The sequence below is a fragment of the Orcinus orca genome, chromosome 14, assembly GCF_937001465.1.
Source record: "Orcinus orca chromosome 14, mOrcOrc1.1, whole genome shotgun sequence".
In the NCBI taxonomy this organism is placed as follows: Eukaryota; Metazoa; Chordata; class Mammalia; order Artiodactyla; family Delphinidae; genus Orcinus; species Orcinus orca.
In genome coordinates, this window is record NC_064572.1 from 45,311,628 (window position 1) to 45,333,577 (window position 21,950).

Here is a 21,950-nt window from a genome sequence, read left to right on the forward strand (position 1 = left end):
TATTTACAGTGTTTTTCTTGTAGGCAGCATGTAGTTATGTCTTGCTTTTTTATTCAGTCTGAAAATCTCTGACTTTTAATTAGGGTGTTTAAACTGTACAGTTCACATACACACACATAAATACATACACCTGTATGTGTATATAGCTAAACTTTTATATTATAACTGTACATTCATAAATAGTTGTAAAAAATGATAGAGAAATCATGTATTCTTACCCCACTCCCTCTTTCTTCTCTTTTTCCTCCTATCAAATGCTTTCTAAGAATTCCTTTTTGTTTTATCTATGGTGTTAATAACTATATATCTTTGTATAGCATTTTCAGTGTTTGCTTATCTTTGGAAGTTTTGATTTGATTGTTTTTTATATCTTAAATCTCTTTAACTTTTTGAACATTTGGAAAACAGTTATAATAGTATTTTGATGTCCTTTTCTGCTGATTCTAACATGTGTACCAGTTTTAATTGACTATTCTCCTCATTTGAGGTCATGTGTGATTCCTTCTTTGCATCTCTGGTATAAATAATTTCTACTGCATACCAAAGTGCAGAGCAAAGCACTTGTATGATTGAGTTGCTGCCTGAACTAGTTACATTTTTTAATGGAATATAATTTTTACTTGAAAGAATAACAGTCAAACTATAGTTATTTTGACTTGGGTATTTGGCAAACATTTTCTCTAAATTGAATTAATGAGCCTGTCTTTCACTTTAAGGAAAGCAAGCAACAGTTTTTGTTGCCAAATTTGAGGTTTCTAAGCAAAAATTAGAATATCAGAAAACTTGTATCCATCACTGTGAGCTTAGTAGCTTTTCAATAATTAAAGATTCTTCTGATGCAATTGATGGTCATATTAATGAGTGTGTGGGTTTTTGATATTGCATAATAAAATATGTCAGTCTTGGAGATTTGCATAATTCAGTGAGCCAATAATCTCTAAATGGCCAAGGTGTGATGTTATAAAGTCAGGCATGGTTAAGAGATTGTTTCAAAGAAAGATGGGGCAGTTGATTTTAATGGAGTATTAAAAGTTCATTGGGCTTCCCTGGTGGCACAGTGGTTGAGAGTCTGCCTGCCGATGCAGGGGACACGGGTTCGTGCCCCGATCCGGGAAGATCCCACATGCCGCGGAGCGGCTGGGCCCGTGAGCCATGGCCGCCGAGTCTGCGCGTCCGGAGCCTGTGCTCAGCAACGGGAGAGACCACAACAGTGAGAGGCCCGCATACCACACACACACAAAAAAAAGTTCATTAATATCATTTCAGAATCTAAATGCCAGGTAACTGTTGAGTTTTTGTGTAGTACAAAGAATAATATCCAAAATTGTTTCATGGTTATTAAAATACATATTCCTTTTCCAACTACGTAACTGTATAAAGCCAAATAGTCTTCATTTACTTCAGTCAAAACAGCATATCAGAGGAGATTGAATGCACAAGCAGATATGAGAATCCAGCTGTCTTCTATTAATTAGACAATAACAAGATTCATAAAAATGTAAAAACATGCTACTCTGCTCACTTTAGTTGTTTGTTTGGAAAAATAGTTTTTCATAGAAATGTTATTTATTTTAATTTGGTTTATTGTTAATTCTAAATAAATTAAGAGATTCATATTTTTTAAATTGTCCATTTTAATTTCTAATATGGTAAATATCAATAGATATAACTCACATAAACAAAAGGTTTTTGGAGTCCTCGGTAATTTTTTATGTTGTGAAGGAGTCCTGAGACCAAAGGTACTGCTGTTCCTCCTGGCATGGCATATGTATTCCAGGGTGGCTGAGGGCAGGAGGAATGCTGGAGAAAGGAATAGCAGTTTCAGGAAAGGAAAATGTTTTCCCAGAAACCCTCAAGGGTAATATCTTTAGAGAGAACTTTCTTAGATATTTACCCTTCGTTGCAAAATAGTGTGAGAAAGTGAGAACTTTTGGTTGGGTCTGCTGCTGCTCAGAATAAAGTTGGAGTTCTGTTGGTGGTGATGGATATTGAGTAGACAGTTACCCATGTCTGTTACACATAAGTTGGTGTGTGTGTGTGTGTAATGACTGGTCATGTTCAGAGTTTCAGGGAAACTCCCACATGAAGTTCTTTTGTTTGACTCCTTTATACAGAGTCCCCAGAACTTGCTTAGACACCTCACCTCATTGTCTTCTTGTTAATTCTTGGCTTTTTCCAGGGCATGTTTGGTCTCAGTAGGCTCTGCATCTTGGCTCTACCCGCAAGGTACATTTTATTGGAGTCACATATGGACTTGCAAAATCATTTACAGGACTGATTAAATTGTGAAATGTCCCATATTTTTCAACAGAGCTTCTCTTTATCTTTGTGATTTGGTAACTTTTTACATTAACAAAACTTTCCTTTCTCACACCTTAACTCAGTTTTTTTCCAATCTATTTATCAATCTGTTCCCTGACTGACTTATTTGTATTAACTCAATTGTGAGCTCACTGCCATCTTTTGCACAGAAATTTACCTTTTCAGTAGTCATGATTTGCTTTATAAAAAATGAGTCATAGCCTTTATGGATTATTCTGGCCTGGGATTTGGAATCAGACTTGCATCTTAAAGTGTGGCCTGGGGACCAGCAGCATGGGAGTTACCTGGGAGCTTATAAGAAACACAGAATCTCAACCTTCCTCAGACCTAACAATCTGCATTTTAGCAAGTCCGTAAGTAATTCAAGTGCACAAATTTTCAGAAGGACTGGTCTAAGGGAGACAACAAGTGAGAAGAGGGCATGGAGCTGTGTTCTGAGGAGGCTTCTTGTTTAATGTAGACAAAAAGAGTCCATAAAGAGATGTGGAGATGAGAGCCAGACAGGGAGGGAGGTGTATGGTATAGCAGTGTGACATCTCCATGCCCTCTGAGGAAGGGAGGGTGCAGTGAGGCTCTCGTCTCTCCCAGGGTTACAGGATGGTGGGACCCACTGAGCAGTGACAGAACGTATTAGAGACTGTGTGAAGATAATTTGCCAGGGTTTTTATCACTTAGGCATTGAAGCTTAATTTCAGCTTGAACTGGATTGGAACTCTTTTTCTCTTTGTTATGCCTCGTTCCAATTCTCAACATTGATGTTTGGCAAACTTTCCTTCTTCTCATTGGGAAACTTGACATTCTGACTGTAGGAGAGAATGGTGTCACCCACTCTACCTGATGTAATTTACGTATGTGCTTTTTTTATGTCATTCACCTTTTCCCTAGATGTACATTCCTCATTGAAACACTGTTTCAAGGCACTTCTGTGGTAATGTTAACATTGGCACAGGCCTAGGAATTAGATTTATTTTTGTCGGTATTCTGTGACTGATAACAGTTGTTTGTATATGGCAGTTGCATAGTAAATAAGTATGGAATGAATGAGAAACTGACTTGAATGAGTCCTGGGATTTGCTTCCTTTCAGTAAGTCCAAATAAGTGTAGCAGTGTTTAAGGAAAAAAAAACCCAAAAATATGATCTTTTGAAACTGAATTGTTACTTTCCTACCAAGTAGTGGAGAAGCAATACCAAATATTGACAGCTTTCAGCCTTTAAAACATCTGTATCTTCTGGGGCTGGCTGTTTGATTTTACCAGGTAAAATATTGAATTATTCTAACAAGGAAGACAGAATAAAGGCTTTACATCATTAAATTTATTTCTCAAGTTCATAAAGTAAAGAGCAACCTTTAGATCTCAGTCTGGATTTATAATGTTACCTAGCTTAACAGCTAGGCTTCTCCCTAACTCAGTACCATTCTTTACGGAATAATGAATGTCAGAAGGTCTAGGACGTGAATTATTGCTGCTCAGAACTTTTCTGTAGATTTCCAGACGGTGTTATGGCCATTTCTTGTAAGGTAGCAGGTAATTTGATAGTGATTATAATTGGTTTTCTGTACAAATAATCCAAAGCATATGGTATCTTTGTTTTAATTTAGTAGACTAAATTAAAATTTACTAGTAAATCACCAGCAGATGAGCCTTTAAGTTGGATTCCCAGCAGTGCCTATGTTTGTCCCTAGTACGTTCTTGACTCATGAATGAAACTTGAATGATTATAAATTTACTTTTTCTGTGGACAGAGGGACTCATTTCCCAGAGAGGTAGATTTTGGTGATATATTGCCAACACCTTGAACACACTTTATACTTATTTCTTTTCCTTTATAACTATCTAATTGACGAACTTAAGAAAGACCAAGAAACATTCTGTGAGACTAAACACTTAATAGCACTGTCTGTACTGTATTACATTTAAGAGACTTGAACTCCTATTCCTGCTCAGATTTATAAAGTAAGGGAGAATTTAATAAAATTATTCCCAAAATTACACAAACACATTGCTATAAAGACAACATTGCCAAAACACGTGCTGACTGCAGGCTACTTGGGAGGTCTTGAAACACTTCTTCGTCATCATTTTAGTCATATCAAGTGTTCAGGAGCCAAGTGTACAGAAGTCAAGGCAGTCTGTGATTTGGTGGATTGAGAGGAAGGAGAAAGTCAAAATTTTCTTGGTGGCCAGCTTTCTTTAAGGAGAGCCTTGGTGGAATGGAATCAGCTGTTCCTCAAAGGAGCTTTTAAATGAGCCACCAGTTCCTTTGTACTTCCTTCTGATCAAAGAATTTTACCTACATCTCAGCCTTCTCTGATCTTCACCATGGTTATTGCATGGCGTGTGAACTGAAAACGAGAATAGATAATTTAAAAAATACACGTTAAGATCATCTCTTCCATTTGTAATAGTTTTTTTATTTAACTCATTTGATTTAGAGCAAGGCTGAGTGGATTCAGGGAAGGTTACTTTATTATTTTTAAAAATCAGATTTACATTTGGAACATTTGCTTTTTTTAGAAGTTTATAGTGTGGAATATTATTGTATTCGTTTGCTAGGGCTACCATAGCGAAGTACCACAGACACAGACTGGGTGGTTTAAACAACAGGAATTTATTTCCTCACAGTTCTAGAGGCTAGAAGTCCAAGAACAAGGTGTCAGCAGGTTTTTCCTGTGGACCCTTTTGCTTAATGTGTAGATAGGTGGTATCTTCTCCCTGCATCTTCTGTGTATATCTGTGTCCTAATTTCCTCTTCTTCTAAGGACACCATTCATATTGGATTAGGGCCCAGCTTTAATGGCCTCATTGTAACATAGTTACAATGTTAAAGATTCCCACCTCCAAATGTAGTGGCATTGTGAGTAATGGGAGTTAGGACTTCAACATTATAAATTGGGGATGGGAGGTTAACAATTCAGTCTGTAACAATTGTGTATCAGGGAAGTCAATTTAAAAGCAGAAAGAACAGGTAGAATTACAGGAAGAAACGAAGAGAACATAAATGAAGGCATTGACAATAGAAATGGAGATGGGATTTGAGATTGAGAGACATTAGGGAGGAAGAATTTGTTTTTAAGACTTTGTGACTTGAAGGTGGAGGAGTGTGAGACGGAGGAGGCTAGCAGGACTCTCAGATTTCTCTAACCCAGGAGGACAAACAGGCTTGAGGGAGTAGGTGTGAGCTGTGCAGTATCCCTGCAGAGTACCCAGCACTTTGCAGCCAGACAGCCTGGGTGGGGTCATCTGTCCTGCTTTCCCCTTCCACATCTTATAGCAGCTCCTCATCGCATGGACCACATGGTATACAACTGAACACGCAGCTTCTTGCTTCTGAACCTACACTTGAATGCTTCTTAAGATACTTACTACTGCCGTCTTATTTTTACAGTTAGTTCCAAATTCCTGTTCTTTTCTTGTTAATAAATTCCTTTAGGGCAAGGACTATTGTTTTATTCATCTTTGCCAAATTCTCCAATATCTCATAGCTGGCCTGGTGCATAATAGTTTGTGCACAGCAAATTCTAGTTGAGGGAATGATTTGTTAGTAGGATTGTTATGTTCAATTACTTGTTTGCCCATTTTAATCAAAGCTTGAGACTTAACACCTGTTTGGTTTTTTGCAGCATGAGAAGACTTTGGGACATTCCATGAGTCATTCAAGTAACATTTCTAAGGTAGAGTGCTACTGAAATATGTTATTTTTGTAGCTTGGGGTTTTTATATTCTTATACCTGGCATGTGTTTACACTTTTCTCTTTTAAAGACAAAGTTATCAGTTCATTACTTTAATCCTCTCTGGGACCATGTGAGGTATATAGCAGTTATATTTTTCTAGTGAGGCAATTCTAGATTTGTGTTGGGGGGAGTGACTGATAGGAGAAAACCCCATTTCTTCCAGTAGAAATTGTTTACTTTCAGGTAAAAGAAATCTCAGAGAGTCACCAGAGAATCTGTCACCTCAATTAGGAATGCATTTGCCTGATGGTAATAAAAAACCAACTCTACTGACTTAAATAACTATAGATTTCTGTTGTTCTGATGACAAGATGTCTGGAGGTGGATGGTTCAGGGCTGACGCAGTGCTCACAGATGTTGCCGGGGATCTAGGCTCCTTCCGCTTTCTTTGTGCCACCTTCCTTGGCACGTTGTCATCCTCATGTTTGATCTCAAGGTGGGAGCTGGACCTCCAGGCACCCTGGCTGTGGTCTGTCAGCTGAGAGTGACCCTTTTCAACAGGAAGGCAAAAGCTTTCCCAGAAGCGCCCCTCAGCTGCCTGACTTCTGCTTACATCTCACTGGCCAGAACTGGATCATAAGACCCCCGCCAGCTGGAACGTGGCTAGGAAAAGGAGGGCAGAGGGGTGAATCGGCAGCCAACAGCACCTGATACACCTGTGGGGTAGTCACTTGAGTAGCCTGCCGGGAGCACATCAGATGCTAGGGGTGACCCCGGAGCCAGCAGACGGTGTCTCCCATGCCGTGAGCTTGCTCCCATGCACTGCTCATCTCTCAGCCTAGACATGGGCTCTAGCCAACCCGTTGTCCATACAGGTGTGTCTATGAAGGTTCCTTGCAAAGATGGATTTTCTCTCGCATCATGTCTGTGTCAGATCCTGACAGGAAGATCTGAATAGTGTGGCAAAACCTATTCTGCTGTCTCAGGCCTCTTAATTTCTCTAAAATAAACAGTGACATTATATGCCAAATGTTTTTTATTCATATCACTCTATAGTATACTTTTGAATTAAAAGTAGAATGTAGAAAATCCTTTAAGACATTAATCATCTGTTCTTAGGCATACTTGTGATCTAATCATGTCATTCTGCCACTGAATTTTGCATGAAAAGAAAAGTCCACAGTGCTTAGTGTGCCTAAAGGCCATTTACAGAGTGCTTCTTGGTTCATTGCTGACCTGACCTTCCCCCAGACCAGTGGAGGGTAGCTTCAGCCACCTCATATAACTACCTTTCACCAAATACTCTCTGCTGTTCCAACCTCCTTTTCTTTTCTTTTGCTGTTCCTTCAGCCAGGAATGCTGGAGCTATAGAACTGTGTAGTGGTAGATCATTACTGTCTGAGTAAAATGGCCAGTTTTGCCCTACTACTTTTTGAAGGAGCTGTCCAACATATAAGCATAGAGAAAAGTAAGAAGGCATAGATCTAAATGGCCTGTCTGGTTAAGTTGAATTAAACATTTTAAAAGCACACAGTAGCACTCATTGCCTTGCTCCAATGGCTAAGAGCAGTTCTGAAAGATGTTATTATCCTGTGCCTCAGATACATGTTTCTTGTTTGTTTATGGTTTTAGTAAGATTTTATTTGAAGGAAAGTTTCCTACTATAGTTAAAAAAGTTTGTAAACTCATGGCTTACAATGTCTAGAGGAACATTTGTTGGGCTTGTCACAGGCCTGGAGCATGGGCCTTCTGAGTTGCTCTGTGAGGGTGTTAGAGGGTTAGGTGGACAAGGGTTTCTAGCCATGTGACTTTGAGGAAGGATACTCCTCTGAACTTTAATTTCTTGATGAGTAAAATTAGGGTAATTATACAACCTTCAGGCTTGCTCTGAGACTTAGGGATAATGTTGGCAAGGAGCCATGGGACAGCTTCCTCATTGCAATGAGTCAGTAAACTGACTCTTGTCAAACTTGGTTGAACCCTGGTGATCTTAGGTTGATTGGGTCAGGATAGTCCTTGATGGTAGCTATTATTATGTCGTTACTGATCAAAGACAGAACCACAGGCAGACTTCGTTTCATTGCATTTCACTTTATTGTACTTTTCAAATATTGCGCTTTTTACAAACTGAAGGTTTGTGGCAACCTTGCATTGAGCAAGCCTGTTGGCACCATTTTTCCAACAGCATTTGCTCTCTTCTTGTCACTGTGTCATGTTTTGGTAATTTACTAAATATTTCAAACTTTTTCATTAGTATTATTATATTTGTTATGGTGATCTGTGATCAGTGATCTTTGATGGTACTATACGACTTGCTGAAGCCTCAGATGATGGTCAGCATTTTTTAACAGTATTTTTAAATTAAGGTATGTACTTTCTTTTTTAGTTATAATGTTACTTCAAAGTTAATGGAGTACAGTATAGTGTAAACATAACTTTTATGTGCACTGGGAAACCAGAAAATTTGTGTGACTGGCTTTATTGCGATACTTGCTTTATTGCAATGCTCTGGAACTGAACTCACAATATCTCTGAAGTATGCCTGTATATGCTTTAAGATAAATATCACCTGGGGGTGAAAATTAAGAAGTCTAATCAAAACTCTGGCTTTTTTCCTTTTTTCCTTCTTGAACACATTTTTATCGTGTGTTCTCTGTGCCAGGCACTGAGCTCTAGGTGCTAGCATAAAATGATGAGCAAAACAAACAAGGCCGCTGACATGGAGCTTTCATGTAGGCAGGGTTGGAATTTTCTGAAAAAGAAGTTTTAGCTCCACACTTCCACACTCTTAGAAACAGGGGTACTGTGAAAGCCTCAAAGCTTTCAGAGCAGAAAGAAGATTTGGGTCTATTGCATTTCCACAGCAGGAGTTCCTGCACACTTAACTGGGATCAAAAGAAAACCTCAGGAGTGGGGAGTCTTGTGTGCTCACACCACTAACTTCCCAGTGATCCCCTCAGCATGAAATTTTGTTGTAAAATGTGAGCCTCCTTAAGTATGTTAGGCATGAACCAGTTAAATGGGGCTGCAGAACAGAGGGCAGGACTGCTGTGCAAGATAACTAGTTTTTTTTGTTTTGTTTTGCGGTACGCGGTCCTCTCACTGTTGTGGCCTCTCCCATTGCGGAGCACAGGCTCCGGATGCGCAGCCTCAGCGGCCATGGCTCACGGGCCCAGCCGCTTCGCGGCATGTGGGATCTTCCTGGACCGGGGCACAAACCCGTGTCCCCTGCAGCGGCAGGCGGACTCTCAACCACTGCGCCACCAGGGAAGCCCAAGATAACTAGTTTTTGAGAATGCAGTTCTTCCTTGTATTTATAAAATGGGCCTGTTGTTTGAAGCTACTTTTAGGCCAAGATATGTAAAACTCTTATCTTCAGTGTAGCAAACATACTTAAGCAGATGCTTCATACCCTTGAGATGAAGATACAAAGAAAGTTCAGACCATGGACATGTTTTATGCTACCTGAGATCTCTGCTGTCTTGTCAAGAGACTTTTCCTGCCAGCTCAGCCTCTAGCTGGATTTCAGGCTAGTTTGTGCTCACATTAGTCAGTCACCTGCAGTCTGCATTATGCTCCTGTTAAAAAACTAGTACAAAATGTTCTTTCGATGTGTTGCCTAAACTCTTATTCTATCACCCACCACTGGTCCTGATTCTGCCCTTTGTGAACTAGAGCTCTGACAGACAAGGGGATTTGGGAGGCTGTGTGGTGCAGAGAGGGGAAGGGCTAGAGGTAGGGTCTCTGCTGTAGGAGTGATGTTCAGCCCCTGGCTGACAGGTGGCCTTCACTCCCAGGGTGACTTGGAACACGGGCTGGTGGGGGGAATGCAGCGAGATACTGACACAGCCTTCGGGGGACTTGGGTGATCACGGAGGCTGCTCCTGGAAGGCCTGCCATGTTAGGGTGAGATGACGTGACTCCCTGTCCAGGGGTGTTGTACCACCACTGCCCACCACCTGCAAGCTGTCTCATCGCTCGGCATAAAGTATCCTCAGTTGTAACGTATACAAGGAGGCCCAGTGCAGCGTTTAGGAGTATTGCATGAGTTCAGATTTTGTCCAACACTTAACTGTGTGCAAGACATTATGCTTTGAATGCTGAACTAAACAGAGAAGAGAGGAATAAGTAGAGTGCCATAAAATACCCGCAGACAGAATTATTATGAAGGTGAAAGAAAAGGGGCTAAGGTACAGAATTATGAGGGACCGAAGTTAAAAGGGCTGCTCGGAGAAGGTATGGCTGAGGAGGGGATACTTAAAGCAGGACATAAAAGGTAAAAAGGAACTGGCCAGAATGGGGTTAAACTGTAGTAGAAAACTGGTTTGTCACCTTCTTGGGAAATCCAGTTCTTTAGGTAAAGATGAAAGGCAGGTATTTGCAGCCTTGGTCACTGGGAGTGATGGCTGTCATGGCCACCCAGTTGCAAGGTACCTGTAAACCCTGGGGCTGTGTTGGTTGGGACCATTCCAGTGAGGACCACTGTACTTTGACCTAAAACCCTTTAGAGGAAGGTTAGAATTCCCTGAGGCGGCTTAAACTCACTCTGTCCGAATAGAATTTTTTAAGATAAAAGGAATTGGCCTAGGCCAGGTTCACTGAGGGGGCTGGGCTTTCTTGAGCCTCTGCTGATACCTCTCAAGGGAGCCTTATGTACGGGAAAGGGCAGCACACAGACATGGCGTTAGTTTACTGAGAATGCTGAGGGAAGCATTCTTATTCAACCCGGGGAATTGGATTTGGTCCAGGTGACACAATTTCTTGAACAAGTTCATGATTGGCAGCACTTACCACAGGGAGATGGCAGTGGCAGGCTAGACATCCATCATGAAGCCTGGAGCATGGGTGCCCTCCTCCCTGCAGCCAAGCAGGTTCACTAAGCTCCAGCAGTTGCTGAAGACTGGTACCTGGCAGAATATTTTAGAGCTCTGCATAATTTTATTCAGATACCATGAACATTATGTGCCTGCCTCTGGTTAATCAAGTATTCCTGGGTAGAAGTCAGATTGGACATGTTTAACGAGCACTTAAAATTATTGCTGTTCTGTTGTTTGGCAAGCAAATCTCAATGAATTTGAGCATTGACTCTCCTGGAGCTCTTGAATATTTTCTAGTTAATGTTGCCGTTAGGTAGGAATGAGATACAGCAGAATGTCACATGTCAGATGTAAATACAGCCTTAGGATGGTGGCTTGCTGGCCACACACCTTGGTATGGTTGTCAAGACCAAGGCCTGCTTCTCTCTGTTTCTGAATACAGAGTTAACCAGTGACAGACTTAGGTTACTCAGACCTATGGGTTAAGTATAAGGCGAATGTGCCTTTCTTAATTTATACTGAAGAAAACAACTATCCCAAAGACAAGATACTTATTTTCATGCAGTAGAAACAAGGAGAATGAATTGGTGGAGTTGAATGGCATCAAGTGGTAACAGCCTGCTTCACGTGTGTCATGAGCACCACATAGCTTCACTCTGGGTCCTGATGGAGCTCCATGGTCAGTGTCTTGCTGTTTGGCTCCCCTCTTATAAAGATTGATTGACCGTATTTTCTTTTCTTTTTTTTTAGCCTTCTGACTGGTTACAGTTTAATTTTTGGCTGAAACTCTAGACCAGCAGTTTTCAGTTTGCTTTTGGATCTCCTGGCAGGGAGAGGGAGAAGGTTAAACCCGGTTTCATAATAATACGAAGACATTATTTGCTTTTATTACTCTCATTCTCTCACAGGTGTACAGTGGAATTTCCAGAGACTGAGTGGCATGCAAGATGGCATCTTCTCTCTGACACTAATGGAATGTGTGCTGGTGGTCTTGTGTTTTAAAAACTTCTAATATTTGGTTGATGTAACCCACATAAACATAAGAATGAAGCTCTTTGGGGGGCCTCCATTTTTTTAGCGTGTTAAGGGGTCCTGAGACCAACAAATTTGAGAACCTCTGTTTTAGACATATTAAAAGAGACACAGTTACTCCAGAGTGTCCTTGTTTTATTTAGTCACCAAGTGTTCATTGAACACCTCCTGTGTGCTAGGCACTGTGCAAGGCTGAACAGCAGCAGCTTCTTGGTGAACATATTGTTCCAGTAACATCTTTTTATAAACCTTGACAAGTGCCAGGAAAGAAATGAACAGAGTACAAGGACAATGAATAATAGGGGTGAAAAGCCCTTTTTGAGGAGAAACCTGAGGAACAGCCAGTTGTGCTGGGTGGGGTGTGGCAGCATCCCCAGGAGGAGCAAGAGGTTGTGGAGTGCTCGGTGACCAATGCCGAGTCGCAGAGCAGAGAGGGAGGCTGGGCTTGGGGCGTTGGGGCCAGCAAAGGGGTTTCAAGCAGGTCCCTGAATATTCTTTTAGATTGTGGGTCGGGGAGGGCGTGTGCTTAAAGAGATAACTGATTTCATTTGTCACCTAACACATTTGGCTTTAGAGGAAGAGCCTTAACATTAAGTTTGGGGTCATCTTTCTTGTCTCCTATGTTCCTTGTCAGTCGCATTCTCCCAGGCCAAAGGTTCACCCGCCAGGTGAGTAGCCTGGGCAGAAACTTTTCTCATCCCAGTGAGTGGACAGTGGTTGCCTCTGTTGGAATGGGGGCATTTCATCACAGATATACCTGCAAGTTTACTCTGTAGACCATCAAGCAGTAGTAGTCCACCTGGAAGCCTTCTACGCAGTGGACACATTCCAAGAATGGTGTGTGTCACATTTCTGCATCTCTGACTTTATTTGCTCCTCATAGTAGCCCTGTGGATTATTGACCTGATTTTTAAATGATTAAATTCCTGCTCCAAGTGGTGTGCTCTTGGGAGGTGGTGTGCTTAGTGGAGTGACCCAGGAACACACACAGACTGAGGACTTTGGAGTCAAAAACAGTGCTTTTGCTACCACCTCAGAATTTTCTCAAAGAATGATTGGAAATAAAAATGCATTTCAGGGCTTCCCTGGTGGCGCAGTGGTTGAGAGTCCGCCTGCCGATGCAGGGGACACGGGTTCGTGCCCTGGTCTGGGAGGATCCCACATGCCGCGGAGCGGCTGGACCCGTGAACCATGGCCGCTGAGCCTGCGCATCTGGAGCCTGTGCTCTGCAATGAAAGAGGCCACAACAGTGAGAGGCCCGCGTACCACAAAAAAAAAAAAAAAGGCATTTCAGTTATATTTGAAAAGTTAAATATTTAGGGACTTCCCTGGTGGCGCAGTAGTTAAGAATCCACCTGCCCATACAGGGGACACGGGTTCGAGCCCTGGTCCGGGAGGATCCCACATGCCACGGAGCAGCTAAGCCCATGCGCCACAACTACTGAGCCTGTGTACCTAGAGCCTGCGCTCCGCAACAAGAGAAGCCACTGCAATGAGAAGCCCATGCAACGCAGCGAAGAGTAGCCCCCGCTCGCCGCAAGTAGAGAAAGCCCACACGCAGCAATGAAGACCCAATGCAACCAAGAAATAAATAACATAAATTTATTAAAAAAAATTTATTTAAAAAAATTAAATATTTAAAAGAAGTCTGTAGCAGTAAAAGGGTCCTTTTGATTACTAAATAACTCAGAAACCCAGCCCTTTCACCATGGTATTTCTGGTGGTTTGGGGGCCTTTATATGGTTACACTTATAGTTTCTGGGAATGTGAAGCCATCTTTGCTCAGAAATCATTGTCTTCAATGTAATTTATTGAAAACAAGTTATGTTTGCAATATTCCCAACAGTAGCTTAAAGACCTGCTTTGTAAGATGAGCCATGAGAAAGTCCCTTCAGCTGTTGTCTTCCCTGTAGCAGTGCTATGACATAGGCCCCTCCTTATGCTGGGGGCATATTATTATTCACATAATTCCAACTCTCTCTAAAAGGGCACCGAAGAAAAGAATTCAGTGTTAGTGCTACTTGCTAGACAAAGCTGAGAGTCATTTATAATGGAAATCATTTTAGAATTCAGTAGTTTTTATTGTACACTCTCCTCCATGAATTCTGTATTGTATGTATTTTATATTGACTTTTTTAGCGGTCAGTTTCAATTATTTGCTATTGTGAAAGCTTGTTCTTGGCCCAGCCCTTCATCAGGAGTCAACATGTGTGTATCAGAGCAGCCACAGAACTGGCCTCTCCTCTTTAATTGTAGATCATTTTGGAAGATGAATACAACTGGGTGTTTATTTTTAGAAATCAGATTCTCTCTTAATGAAGCATTTCTTTTCACAGAGGAAATTCTGCACTAAGCAGAAGGTTTGCTGAAACGCAGTCTCAGTCTGTACATTGCAGTGTCTAAACACCAAGTGAGACTCTATTTGGCTTTATTATATGAAGTCAGGCCTGCTGAGCAGCAGTAAGGACCCAATCACTCTCTCTTGGTTTGGGGACAGGAGCGGTAGCATTTAGTAACCTCCTGAGCAGAAAGTAAAGGTAAGCAGAATTTCTAAAATGGCCCCCCAAAGATGTCCCACCCTGATGCCCAGAGCCTGTCACTATGATGAGACATTGCTGATGAGATCATTGTATTAATGGAATCACATGAGCTTTTAAAGACAGAGAGCTTTCTCTGGCTGGTGGCAGAGATTGGAAGCAAGAGTGGACTTGAAGATGGGGAGGGATGGATGGGGAATGCAGGCATCCCCTGGCTGACAACCAGCAAGTAAACAGGTCCTCAGTCCTAAACCTGCCAGGAACTGCCTTCTGCCAGCAACCTGAATGAACGTGGAAGTGCATTCTTCCCCAGAGCCTCCACAAAGAAGGGAGACCCTGAGCAGAGGGTCCTATCACGCTGTCTGTCGCATGATACATTTGTGGTTTTGAGCCACTAAGTTTGTGGTAATTCGTTAACATGGTAATAAAAATCTAATACAGGTGGCAAATGCCATCTTTATAGAGGAAAAACCTCTCTCTTGATAGCTGTCAGAGCCCTTCACTTTCAAAATCTCTGTGCTGACAATGTAACATGCTTTCTTTTTTTTTAAGATTTTTTTTTGATGTGGACTATTTTTAAAGTCTTTATTGAATTTGTTACAATATTGCTTCTGTTTTATGTTTTGGGATTTTTTTGGTGGCGAGGCATGTGGAATCTTAGCTCCCTGACCAGGGATCGAACCCTCAACCCCTGCATTGGAGGAGAAGTCTTAACCACTGGACCACTAGGGAAGTCCCTAACATGCTTTCTTGATTTAGCCATCTTCTTTTTCTTTTACTTATTTTGATATTTTTGTTTGTTACGTTTTTTTGGTAGAAATACAGTAGTGCAATGACTTTCAAATTATGTTGACCATAATCCTTTGTAAGAAATAGTGTTTACATTGAAACTCAGCTCATTGACACACACAACTGAAAGAAAAAATTCCCCCAAAGACTTAATCATCATGTCAGATGCACTTTGACATCTATTTTATTTCATTGTTAAAAATGTAGGTCATGACCCATGAAATCAATTTCTTTACCAGTTTTTCCAGAATTGGAAAATCATTACAGTTGGTTGTGCAGTTTTATTGTACTTCTTAGACTTTCAGTCTCATGTTACTTTAAAAATAAATTTGTATTTAGGAAATACCTGTTCTTGGTTAAGTGGTATAAGGTTGGAAAGGGTCTTCATGAAAAGTCTGTGTCCCTCCTGCCCGGGGTCCCTGCTCTCCTTCTGTGTTTCACAGGAAACCACTCTTGGGAGCTACTGACAGATAGTCTGCACGTGCCAGCATGCATGGTGTGGCTCTACTCTCTGCCTGCTCCCTCCATATACCCCTTACTGCACATAATGAGCTTTCCCTTCTGCTAATGATTGCCCACGTTCCTTTCTATCATTGTACCAGTATTAACTCAATCAGATACGAGCCCACGGGCAATGAAGTTATGCCAACCCTTTGCTCCCACAAACAGTTTTGTACAAACCTCTTCCTGCATATGTGTGAGGATGAATTCTTAAAAGAGTTGCTGGGACAAAGTGCACGTGCATTTGTAATTCTCAGCAAAATTGCCATCTTAGGAGGGAGGTTTACCAGGTTGCTTTCCCACCAGCGATGTGTAAGCATGCTTGTTACCCCATACTTTTGCCAACATGGGTGTTTGATTTTTTTTAGATGCTTTGTTGTTGATGATGATGGTATTTCTCATTGGAGCTTTAATTTGTATTTCTTGTTGTGAGAGAGGTCAAGCATCTTCTGATGCTTTAAGAGCCATCTGTATTTCCTTTCCCATTTTTTGATTAAGTCATTGATTTGATAAATCTAATTTGAAGTCCGTTGTAAACACGAGCCCTCTTTGCATCTTGCCCTCCTTCTCTAGTCCTTCCTCAAGTTCCTTCTGGCTTAAAAGCAAACAAGCCCAACCAGACCATTTCTTGTGGCCCCATACGTGTTGATGAAGATCAGATGGGCTGATTCACTCTTGTTAGGGAGCAAAATGTTTTAAATGTAGCTTTGCTGGTAAATGAAAAAGGGCCCAGTGGGGTTTCGCAATAGAGGAGGAGGAGGAAGTGGCTGAGAGGGAGGTTGGAAAGTAACGTAGTGGAGGGAGCAAGGGAAGGAAGTGAAGCAAAAAGCAGGCGGGGAAGGGTAGGGTTATGGAAGGTACAGCTGGTGTCCTGCAGGGAGGAAGTCCCCTCCAGTGTCAAATTGGTAAGTTCCTGCCACAGACTGAGAACTCTGCTTGGTGAGTCTGTTATGGCAGGCCTCCCAATGGCAGTAAGTTCTCTTAAAGGGAAACAGAGGTGGGAGCATGCCAGCTTCTACCAGGGATACATGGAAAGTTTTCTATTCCTTATATGTTTTTGGCAGTCTTGATAAAATCATTTAAAACAGTGGGTTGATAGGAAAGGCAACCATTAAGTGACTTGAGGACAGCAGAACAAACATGTCATTCCTAAGAAATAAAAGCAACTGGAATTTAGGCCTAGACAGAATCCAGAGGTTTGTTTTGACATAATTGATGACAACATCTTAAAAAGAGGGGATTTTTATGAAAATTTTTTTGTAATGAGATTGCTTTACATTCTTTTTCATGACCGGAGGAAGGTCTCTTGTTTGAGAACCAACAAAGAACTTCAGGAACAGAGGGCTTAAGTTTTCTCAACACATATGAATTTTCTCATTATGAACATTTACTCCTTTTGTCAGTAACTGTGGAGTCCTGTGTGGTCTGATCCTCGTGGAGGGGAGAGAGTGTTCTCTGGCTTTGTGCGGGGGGCATAGAGTCTCCTTTTCCCTTGAGCCAGCACAGCCTCCTGAATGTCACCCTGCCCCCTGCTCTCAGGAGGAGCTGGGGAGCTGTTGGCCCGAGCCGCTGAGAGGGGACTGCCAGCCCCTTGACTTGTCTTGACCTCCCTGGTTGGACCCTGGAACTGTGTTTGCAGCTCTTGGCTTCATTTTGTTGTTGCCATTGTTGATCAGGCCAGTCTTTTAAATCCTCCTTGGTAGGTTGACAGATTTTACTCGGCCTGATACCAGCAACAAGTTAAGCTCTTTAAAGTTGCTGTCGCTGTGCTTTGATGATCATTCTGCGCGGGGACTGGTCCTGAACTCTCAGCATGTGCTCCTCTTTAGCTGGTGACAGAAGGAACCTCTACGGGGACTGTGATGGCCCCATGAATCTTGCTCATTTTCTCGCTCTTACGGAGAAAGAGCCGGGATAAGGCATTTGTTGGTTTATATGTATGTAAAACAACAGTAAGTAGATTTAAAAATTTTCCTTGTAACCTCATGATCTAAGAAGAAGGGAGACTTTTGCTCTCCCTTATTGGGAGGCCTGTTGAGGCTTGGATATTACCTGCTGAAAGTGTCTCATGATGTTCTTTGTGGGATCAGAGAGGATGAAGTGAGGGCAGGAGCACAGATAGAGGATGCCGAGGCTGTTCCTGTTTCCCAAACAGAGCAGGGGCTTGGGGCTGCCGCCATCCTGCAGGCCTGCCAGTCTGCTGCAAGTACAGACACGACTCTGTGTGAGTCCCCGTGACACACCTGAGACAGGAAACTTATGGGGAAGGGATCACCGATGTCAAGTGTGTGGATAGTCCGGCTGCTTCCTCGATGCAGGTTTTGTTCTGCTCCAAGGCTCTCCCTCCTACCACTGAGCCTTGCCAGCACAGATGTGTGCTAATGTGATCGTTACCCCGGACTTCCCGTTTTCACATGAATTACTTGAGGTTCAGAACGGGAGTGAGAGGCCATTTTGTCTTGGTTTCAGCTTCCCATCTGAGACCTGCCTCCTTTCAAAGACACTGATCCTGGGAGGGCCTCATTCTCCAGATACGACCCTACTTTCCTTTCACAGGGTTTGCCTTCCCTTCAGAATACAGGAAAGTATGCGTGGTTTCAAGAGGCTCCTGTCCTTAGAATGTAACAGGGAGGGAGATAACTAGGTATCGCCTCCGTCTTCTTGGTGAGCAGTGTACTTTTCCCTTGCTCACGTGGGGAGGGCGCTTCCTTCTGTACCTCAGTCCAAGCGACTAAGCTTGACCCAGCAACCTAGAGGACGGAGAGCTGACCTCTTAGCAGTGAGGGACAAGGACGTGAACCTACATTCCTGTCCTCCCTTCCTCCCAGGTCTACTTGGGGAGGCGTGGTGACGACGCTTACTTTTCTACACCATGACCAGCTTGTGGCCTTGCCTACAGGTGCTGAACAGAGCTGCTGGTCACCCTCACAAGTTAAAGAAGGGAGCAGGAAGTTCAAGAAGGCTCCCCATCTCAGAGTGGGGCTAGGGCTGAACATCAGAGAGCAGGCTGACTGTAGGAGCTGGGGACATTAGTGTGGCTCTCCTCAGCCTGCCTCCGTGCAGCGACTAACAATAAAGGCCCTGTGTGCTCACCTCAGGAGAATAGACAGAGGAGCCCGTGGTGGCTGCCTGGAGGAGGGCACAGGAGAAAGCAGAGGTAGCTCGTGCAGTGGGAACATAGCAGCATAATATTGAGACCGCCGCCCCCCCCCCACACACACAATTTGTTTTAGAAAGAATCGTGACCAAGTAGTGCAAGGTTATTGGAGGGATGTCATTTTCGTGGCTCCAAATAAACTTTAGATTCTTAAGAAATTGGACCAGCAATGCTTTTATGGAGAATATACGCAATGTTCACGTGCACATTCAGCTAGAAAGTAAATGTGGATTCTTTGGTGACTCAGAAGATGCGCTCATTGAGTAATGCTGCATAATTTTAGCATATACATGTAGCACGATAGCATGTAGCTTCTTGGATCGAGCTTCTTTAGGTTGAGCTGGGTTTACAGTGATGTATCGTCCCCATGCTGGGCAGCAAGAGTAGCCGTCCAGTGGACATCTCAGTCAGAGTGCCAGTTCTGTCTGGCTCTTCCCAGGCTGGTGTATTCGCTGGAGAGGCGGCAAGGTGGGGAGAGCTGTCCTGGTGGCTGATGCAAGTCCGTGGTCCCACAGCTGGAGTGCCAGGATGAGAGTACATCCTGGGGTTGGCACTGAGCAAGCGTGGAGCCAGGTGGGCTCTCCAGCATCAAGAAGCAGGGCTGAGGGCCACTGGAGTGGGCCTGGGGAGGGCAGGGAGGAGATGTCAGCTTGCTCTTGATAACAGACCCACAGTACTGTCTTCCCGTGGCCCTTGAGCTGTCCCTCAGGATAACTGTCCTAAGCGGGGAAGAACACACAGGGTGCTGTGAGGGCCGTGGAATCTCAGGAGTCAGTCTTGATGAGGCCTGGCAAGGGCCCCACAGAGGCTGGAGTGCGAGGCTGGGGGACCCTCTAGTAGTGGTCATGCATCCTCAGCCCAGCTGTGCTCCCTGATCCTATTTCTCTCCTCCACTTCTCTTCCCATCGTGGTACTTCCTCACCCTCCCAGACTTCTCTCTAATTTTGGCTTGTTCACGACCCCTCAGAGCCCCTGCTCTATCTCATGACCCCTTGCTATACTTTCTTCCACATTTACATGTTCTTGATAATTTTCTCCATACACAATCCCAAGATTAGGACTCGGGAGCATTCTGTGCTCAGCCCCCTCCTGGGCCTGGGGTTGAGCCCTGGGTTGGTGGCCCTGTGCTCAGGTAGTCTCCCTTTTGTATAAAGAGCGCTGGCAGGGTAGTGAAGGTTCGTGGACCAACTGCCAGGCGGTGAGGGAGGAGTGGCTCTCACATTCTGCCAGCCTCAACGAGGATGATCCCAGGTACCAGGTTAAAGAGTGCTGGGTGGGGGAAGCAGAGCTAGCAGGGAAGGTGCCTCATGTTTCTTTTGCATTTGCGTGTACCTTACGGTGCTTGGTTTCTTGACTTACGTATGGACTAATTAAGTTTAGATGCTTAGAAGATAAATGACCACTGAATATACAGAAGGTTGATGGTGCTGTTCCAGAGTCTCAAATATTTCTTGGCTACACTTTACCTTCATCTGAGGAATGAAGAGTGCTGCTTGGTTTGTTCTTCCCTTGGCTCGTAGGGACCTAGTACGTGCTATTCACTGAGCAATGGGCAGCGGCAGACCCATTGCCATTCACAAGGAGGTGGTGTTTGCAGTCCCCTGGCTTTTCCTGAAAACTGACTGGAGGTGTGTTGTTGCAGGCTGGGGGCTCTTCAGTGGCATCCGCTCCAGTGTCCGCCTTCTCTCGCACTTCTGTCACGCCCTCCAATCAGGACATCTGCAGGTAATGCTCTGCTTCACATGCTACGGTGGTTCATGTGCATCTCAGGAATGAGCGTTCATGTCTGCAGGTTCTTGATTCTCCATATGCCTCTGCTCTAAACAATCAACCTGGTTTTATGTGCTGTTTGCTCACCAGGTACCACGCAAGTCTCATTTCTTCACTTTGATGCCTATTTTCTTTTAAAATTGTTTTTACTTTCTGTGCTTTTATTCCACTGTTCTCTGCATGCAGTTCCAGTGCAGTGTTTTCTGAGTGTTGTCACCACAGTCCCGTGCAGTCTGCTGTTGTCTTGAAAGCTCCTCCCTGCCAGAGTTCTCTGACACAAGGGCTCACTGTGACAGTTGTCTGTCAAGACACAGTGCAGGCATCAAAGAGAAATTCCCATGGCTCAGAGTGGGTCCAGGCCTTGAAGCCTGCTAAGAATACCAAAGCCAGAAGAACACTGAAGTTCTCAAAATCCCTGAATGATGTGGGTGAGAAGGCCCCGGATGCTTTGGAAAGTTTTGACTATGCGGAGAGGACTTGCTCTGAAGGGAAACTGATACTCCCTCAAGACCCGTGTCTCAGTATTAACAGGCTCCACCAGAAAGAAAAAAGAACACTGAATCGCAAACCTCTTGGCAGTTCCAAACATTCTTGTGTTTCATCCCTTTCCGCCAATCGTTCAGCGGCCTCAGAGGTGGGAGCCGGCAAGGGGGGCACGCACGTCCTGCTTCTGGACGAGAAGGCAGATGGCGAGGCCATGTCCAGAAGCCAGTGGCTGCTCCGGTACCTGTTCTCGCTGTCACACGGCTTGAGCACCAGCAGCCTGCACTGGTTCCACGAGCTGGAGAGCTGCACTGCCGGCCCGCACCCTGCCAAGTCCTCCAGCGGGCTGGCTGGGAGCGCGGGCTTCTTCTCCGACGAAACGGGAGATGATGACGTCTTTGAGGACAGCACATCCACAAAACCGAAGAGCAGGGTCCTGCGGGCGCCCCTCTGCTCGGTGGAAAAGGACAGTGACCTGGATGGTCCTTCCCCTCTCTCTGAAAAGGGCCCCCCCATCTCTCCCGTGTCCACGTCAGGGGATGTCTGCAGGTTGGTTTGCCAAGAACCACCATTCTGGCCCTCTCTGCTCCCCACACCTCCGTGGCCTCATCTTGCTTTAATATGTGAAGTTTCAGGAAAATGAATAGGCAGTTGTACACAATTATGGATTAATAGTTTTCTCCAGAATAGATTATTGGTATCATTTGAAAAACCAATTTTTATGACATGGGTCCCAAGATAGTTTCATAGATGATAAAAGAGGAAGAAGCTACACATATTAAAGGCCAAGCTGACTCTTCTCAACTAAAAATAAGTAGCTTTTGCATAAGGAAAGTGGAAGAAAAAATAGTATCTCCAGTCTTCCAG

The 21,950-nt window shown here is 43.6% G+C and overlaps 1 protein-coding gene across 16 annotated transcripts in view; it reads left to right on the forward strand.

The window, feature by feature from the left end:
* The window catches only part of MARCHF8 (membrane associated ring-CH-type finger 8), a 111,612-nt gene that overhangs the window by 82,032 nt on the left and 7,630 nt on the right, over window positions 1-21,950 (forward strand). For 13 of the 16 annotated variants that reach the window (XM_033412138.2, XM_033412139.2, XM_033412135.2 and 10 more), the window contains 3 exons: window positions 5,946-5,996; window positions 20,473-20,555; window positions 20,787-21,632. In XM_033412138.2, the coding sequence (XP_033268029.2) occupies window positions 5,946-5,996; window positions 20,473-20,555; window positions 20,787-21,632 (980 nt within the window). Of the gene's footprint in view, window positions 1-3,102; window positions 3,171-5,945; window positions 5,997-20,472; window positions 20,556-20,786; window positions 21,633-21,950 lie in introns of those variants that run through there. The other 3 variants (XM_033412149.2, XM_033412148.2, XM_012538096.3) reach the window with 3 other exon arrangements.